Genomic DNA, 6000 nt, shown 5'->3' with positions numbered 1-6000 from the left:
CCAAGTTCCAGTTTTAGTAAAATCTAGATGCCCAGAAGCATCATTTATTGCAAATCAGTTAACCAAAAAAAATACATCATTTTTGCAAACTACAACTTTGCATGTAGATAACTTTATTACAGAAGATATCTTTTCTTAAACTACACTCTAGTTTATAAAACATAGGAAGATTCAACACCACGGGATGTTTGTATCACTCATATTAGGCATGTCACAATAACAATGGTCTGAAATGTTCACTAAGATGAGTGCTTGGCAAGGCGCTGTGCCTTGAGAAATATCCATTTTATTTGGTGTTCTAAAGAGGAACGAGGGAAAGGAACCCTTTCCTTAGGTTTTCTTGATTCTCTGCTCTCTATTTGCCTGTCCCATACACATATCTAGTCTTAGGGTGTCTGCTTGCCTTTGCACCCGAGTGAGTGATATTCCAACACCTCTCTAAGGCGATATATTTAGGATATATTTAAGACTCGTTCATTTAGATTTTTGAAACAAAATCCACCTTTTCTTTAAAAAAAAAAACAACGTATTTACAAACATTAAATCTGCCACAGGCTTATACTATATTTTACATGATACACAGGAAGAGTGCACACCAATATAAAAGAGATGCATCACTCCAGACTAACAAGAACAAAATGTCAACGTTTCACGGCACAGGCTCGGCTGTGCTCTCCTTCGCCCTCCTGTTGAACCAGGCCAGCATCCCACCGACGCCAGCAGCGCTTCCCACCGGGCCCCCAGCGATGGCACTGCCAGGGGAGCCGGGCTCGGGCATCACTGGCGGTGGCAGGGCTGCGATGCTGTGTAACCTCACTCAGGCTGTCTGCACCGACAGACAAACCTTCCTTAAAACAGGCAGGCCATCCTTAAAATAAGGACGTGCGTTACAAGTTCATAATGGCATTTATGTCTTAAACAGTTACTTGAATGCAAACACAAGAACTAAACAACAGTAAAGATACTCAAAGTGAAATTAAGTCTCCTTTGTGTATGAACTCCACGGTTATGGGCTTGCTCTCTGAAAGGTTTGGCAAATACTCTTTCTTTTGTGGTGGGGGACAGTATTCGTGTTTTGTGGTTCGTTGGGGTGTTTTAGCTTAGGACCTGTTCTGACAGGTCTGTAATCCCGATTTATGTTTTCTGTTAGCTCATAAAAATCATTTAAATATATATATTTTTATATATATATATAAAAACAAGAGAGAACAAAAATTTCTATTATCAAGGCAAATGTACAACTATATAATACTGAAATTTAAACAAAGGTTCGTGACTGGTACCATAAAATGTCCTCTCATATAACAGCAAAGGAACCATTTTAAAGTACATTCCAAGAATCCCTCCGTACTTAATTTTTCCCCCCTAAGAAGCGGTGGTTTTAGTTAATTTTTCCTTCCCCTTTTTCACCTCTTTCCGAGTTCACAAACAATAAATTAATGGCATTTCAGAATCACAAATCGCCGCTGATAGCTTTACATAGACATTTCCTCTGAAACCAAACACAACGAACCCCCGAAACCAAAGAGAACGTCCTATAAAACCCTAATTGTTCGATCCCTTGAAACACAACTGGTGTCCCACATTGAGTTCTTAACAATAGAACATATAAATAAAAAGGCAGTGTTTTCATGTCAAATAAAAAGTACATAAATAAATACTAAAAAAAAAAAGGAATTAATTTGTCTTTTCGCTTTTTTTTTTTTTTATAAAAACATATTTAAAAAAGGATCCTTTGATAAAAGCATCCAATGTCCTTTGAAAAAAGGGCTCCCTCGAGCTTCGACCTCCCCCTGCGCGCCAGCGTCTCTGAATCACTGCCTTTCACTTGAAGGCTTCGGGGATGTGTCCCATCTGTGACTGCATACTCGTGGGAGGGCTGGAGATGCCCTCGGACCAGTCGGACACATTGGAGTGAGGAGACGAGCTGGACCACTGGTCCGGAGACTCCGGAGACGGCGTTAGGAAAGGGTGGTCAGGCACCTGGAGCTGGTGGCTGGGGGTGTTGTCCAAGGGGGAGGAATAACTGTGCTGGGAAGGTGGGGTTAGAAACTGCGTGGTGGTCATGGGCTGGGCGAGGGAGGACGGCAGAGAGGTGGGCAGCATCTGGGACTCCTGCGGCAGGATGGTGTGCACCGCCATGGTGCTGCTGCTCACCGGCTGCATGTCGGGCTGGCTCAGCTCCGTACCAAGGAAATTCTGGCCCATGTGGCCGCTCGCGTTGGAGCTGGGGTTGTGGTGCTGCTGCGGCGCTGGCTGCGGCGCCGGCTGCTGTGCCGGCTGCTGCTGCGCCTGCTGCTGCGGCTGCAGGTTTTGCTGCTGGAGCTGTTGCTGCTGCATCTGCTGGAGCTGCTGGCTCTGCATCAGGTGGGGCTGGGAAGCCAGGCGGGTGCTGGGCATGGCCTGGTAGCTCATCATCTGCGACAAGCTTGTGGTGGGCAAGCCGTTGTGCAGGGAGGTCATCATGCCGTGCTGCAGGTTCTGCGTCTGCTGGTGCGCCCCGGCTTGCATGTTGCCTCGCATGGGGTTGTACTGGTTCTGGACCATGCCGTTCTGCAGCCGGGTGAGCCAGTCACACTGCCCGTTCAGCCCGGAGGCCCCGCCAACAGAGAAGCTCATCGGGGCATTGCTCATCACGGTGCTGGGGCTGGAGACCGGGAGGTGGGAGAGGCGCGGCGGCACCGCATCGAAGCCCATCCTGCTGGAGCTTCCCATGGCCATATCCTGCTTCCCCGCCATGTTGAGGTGATTGATGCTCAGGTGGGCATCAGGCATGCCTGGCAGATGGTTCAGAGGCATGGAAGGGGACTGCTGAAACGGGGAGGTCATCAGCGGAGGAGAGGCGACATCCGACAGGTACCCATGGGGCGACTCCAGGGAGTCCACTGGAGACAACACACTGGCATTGTCCAGCAGACACCCTTTGCCATCTTGCGACTTTTTCCTCCGGGCTTTGAGGTCTTTGGCATCCTTGCCATTGCAGCTCAGGCCCTTGGTACTCGGCTTCCTGGCCTTCTTGCCTTGCACGGCAGGCTTCAGGTTGCTGATGTAGCCGTTGGGGGAGCAGAGCGGTGGGGACAGTGTGGGTGCTCCCAAAGGGCCGTTGTGCAGCGGTGGGCTCCGCACCAGGTTGTACTCATCCAGCAGCCTCACGATGTCGTGGTGCATGCGCTCCTGCGCGATGTCCCGCGGGAGCCGGTCCATGTGGTCCGTGATGTCCCGGTTGGCAAAATGGTCCAGCAGGACCTTGGCGGTTTCGTAGCTCCCTTCCCTGGCTGCGAGGAACAGTGGGGTCTCCTCCTGGAAACCCAGCAAAGACGGTTAGGTGTAAGTTCACAGGTTCTACTGGCTAACACTGTGCTGCGCTCCGCACCACCACCATGTGGTTGGGTGGCAGAGATGGTCACTACCACCTCTCCTCCAGTGAGGTTCTGCTGCTGCTTCTTCCTAACCTTGCTGAGCCATGTCCTTATACTGATTATCAGACTCTACAGATAATAATATATACAGATATAATATATATGTATATGTATATATCTGTATATATATATATATACACAGATATAATATATACAAATATAATGACCCAGAACATGCAAGGAGATAGCCACAAGAACACTGTTATACTGCTCACCAAGCACTGCATGGCCCCTCGACATCACCCACATGTAGGACCAAATCCCACATGCTGCTTTGATGGTGCTGAGGCACTGGCACATGGTACCCAGAAAAGCTGTCGCTGCCCCATCCCTGGCAGTGTTCAAGGCCAGGTTGGACTCAGGGGCTTGGAGCACCCTGCTCTAGTGGAAGGTGTCCCTGCCCGTGTCAGGGGTTGGAGCTGGATAAGCTTTAAGGTCCCTTCCAATTTAAACCATTCCATGATTCTATGATTCTATATAATCCAATAGCTTCATTCACATCAGAACAATCAAATCAGTCTCAGTGACAGTGTTATATTTTAGGCAAAAGATTACCATTTAACAGACTTCCCCAATGGTTCTTTCCTTGCCTAGGTCAGCCCAGGAGACCCCTACCTTATTGTTCTGCATATCCTTATTGGCACCATTCTTCAGGAGGACTACTGCAGCTTCCACATTATTCACAGCAGCTGCCCAGTGCAGTGCTGACTTGCCTACAGAGGAAGATCACGAAATACAGCACTCATTAGTGAAGAGTAAGAGTAACAGCAAGCAGTTCTCTCCTCCCGCCTCTGAGGAAGCCTGTTTTAGATGCCCGCAGTACCTAGATCATCCACGGCATTGACGTCTGCATGGCAGTTGATGAGATCATCCAGCATGCCCTCCACAGCCAAGCGAGCGGCCAGGATCAGAGGAGTGGTCCCGTCATGCATTCGGGCATCGAGGTCAGTTGCCCTGTTCCTTATCAGGATCTGCCACAAGAGCCAGAATCACACGTGTTAACAGGGACAGAGTCAGGACCTGCGGCACCCTTTCCATGGGGCTGATCCCTCCAGTGGCCGCTCACACTCAGTGCCCTGCCCTGAGACCACAGGGCCTCCAGTCCTCAAGACTTTCACCCGCACCTTGCTGGAGACCCAGTGATTCGCTCAGTGTGGGACTGACTCAGTGCGCACCAGCACCTTCCCCACTAGACCCCGACAAGAGGTGGAAGCATCGTTTACCTGGAAGACTCCCTGGGCATCGGCAGAGACGGCGGCGTGCAGGGGGGTCCTGCCCATGTTATCCTGGATGTTGGCATCGGCGCTGGCTTCCAGCAGGCGCTTGGCAGCGTCCGAGCGGGAGTACCGGGCAGCCAGGTGAAGCGCCGTCTCCCCGGTGCGGTCAGTCTGGTTGTGCAGGCTGGCGCCTTGGTAAATGAAGTCCGAGATGACGGCGGGAGCATCGTCCTCCTCTTCGCTATTGCCCGTCTCCAGCCCTCCTCCGCTGCACGAGGCGATCATGAGCGGGGTGAAACCATCTGAAAAGCGCAGGGGAACTCGGTGAATAAAGGCTTTTTACCCCATCAGCAAGATGCTCTGTCTGCAATAGATGCTTATTCTCAGGGGTGCATCCAGATGAGTTCCTGACTGGTTCTAAACATCAAACATGAATATCCTCCCTCTGATACAGATCTGAAATTCCTTAGTGGTAACTCACTGCTCGCTGCTTTTCCTATTTCATCTGTTGGAGCTTGCACACTCCAACATGTAAGGTGCAATTTATACGGGAGATTGCTCAAAGCAAACATGAGCATGGTACAGCACAGCCTTAGATATTTTCACTATTTCAGAGCACAGTTTCACAGATGTGGAGAAGACCAAATGTTTGTAATAATATAAAAGCCTATGAGCTATTGATGTAGTTAAAAACCTGAATTGTGAAACATGCAGTTTGGTGGGAGGAGAGGAATCTAGGAGTGGCAGAGAGATAAACTGGATGATTTAATAGGCACTTCTTATGTATTCTCTTAATTTCCATCTCAGTGATTAAACAAGAGATCTCATGGAAAGTGAAATGTCACAAGGTCCATCACTGGATCACACACAACAGAAGCCATGCAATGTAGAAGGACTGTCAGCAACTCAGTCCTAGTGATAGAAGTCAGGCTGTCTGGGACTGCTCATCAGCAATAGGTAAGAAAGGATTTCAGCTTCCCTGCCAAGCAGCACAGAAGGGAAAGGAGTCACCTTACCAGGACCTCTGACGTTGACGTCCATGCAGTCCGCATCGATCTCCCCCTGCGGTGGAGTAGGTGCCATGGAGGAGATGCGCAGGTCCGCAGCATCCAGGTGCTGCTGGGTCCACTGCCTGTGGTCCGTCTGGTCGTCCGTGTCGGGCAGCATCGCTTGCTCCTCGAACTGAGGAATGACAGCAGGAAGTGAGCACAGAGCAGAGCACACGAGGAGGGGGAAGCTCTGTCAGTCCCAAAGGTGTTTGTCACACATAGGTTGCGAAGGAGCCGGCAGCAGCCACACACACACAGACCGGGCCCCTGAGAGTCCCTCTGCTCTGCTGCTTTCCACAGCACCATGCTCCTTCC

The 6000-nt window shown here is 50.1% G+C and overlaps 1 protein-coding gene across 2 annotated transcripts in view; it reads right to left on the bottom strand.

Annotated features, from left to right (window-relative positions):
- Window positions 1-514: 514 nt before the first annotated feature.
- Window positions 515-6000, bottom strand: part of NOTCH1 (notch receptor 1) — a 41610-nt gene continuing 36124 nt past the window's right edge. For both annotated transcript variants that reach the window (XM_061476820.1, XM_061476821.1), the window contains exons 30-34: window positions 5653-5818; window positions 4643-4938; window positions 4243-4390; window positions 4035-4132; window positions 515-3300 (exon numbers count right to left, since the gene is read on the bottom strand). In XM_061476820.1, coding sequence (XP_061332804.1) covers window positions 1825-3300; window positions 4035-4132; window positions 4243-4390; window positions 4643-4938; window positions 5653-5818 — 2184 coding nt within the window. In that variant the 3' untranslated portion in view covers window positions 515-1824. The remainder of the gene's footprint in view (window positions 3301-4034; window positions 4133-4242; window positions 4391-4642; window positions 4939-5652; window positions 5819-6000) is intronic.

This window comes from Pezoporus flaviventris, unplaced genomic scaffold, assembly GCF_033815535.1.
Source record: "Pezoporus flaviventris isolate CSIRO_AGI_PZ_B2104156 unplaced genomic scaffold, CSIRO_AGI_Pfla_v1 ptg000097l, whole genome shotgun sequence".
NCBI classification, from domain to species: Eukaryota; Metazoa; Chordata; class Aves; order Psittaciformes; family Psittacidae; genus Pezoporus; species Pezoporus flaviventris.
This window is presented reverse-complemented; position numbering and strand designations above follow the sequence as displayed.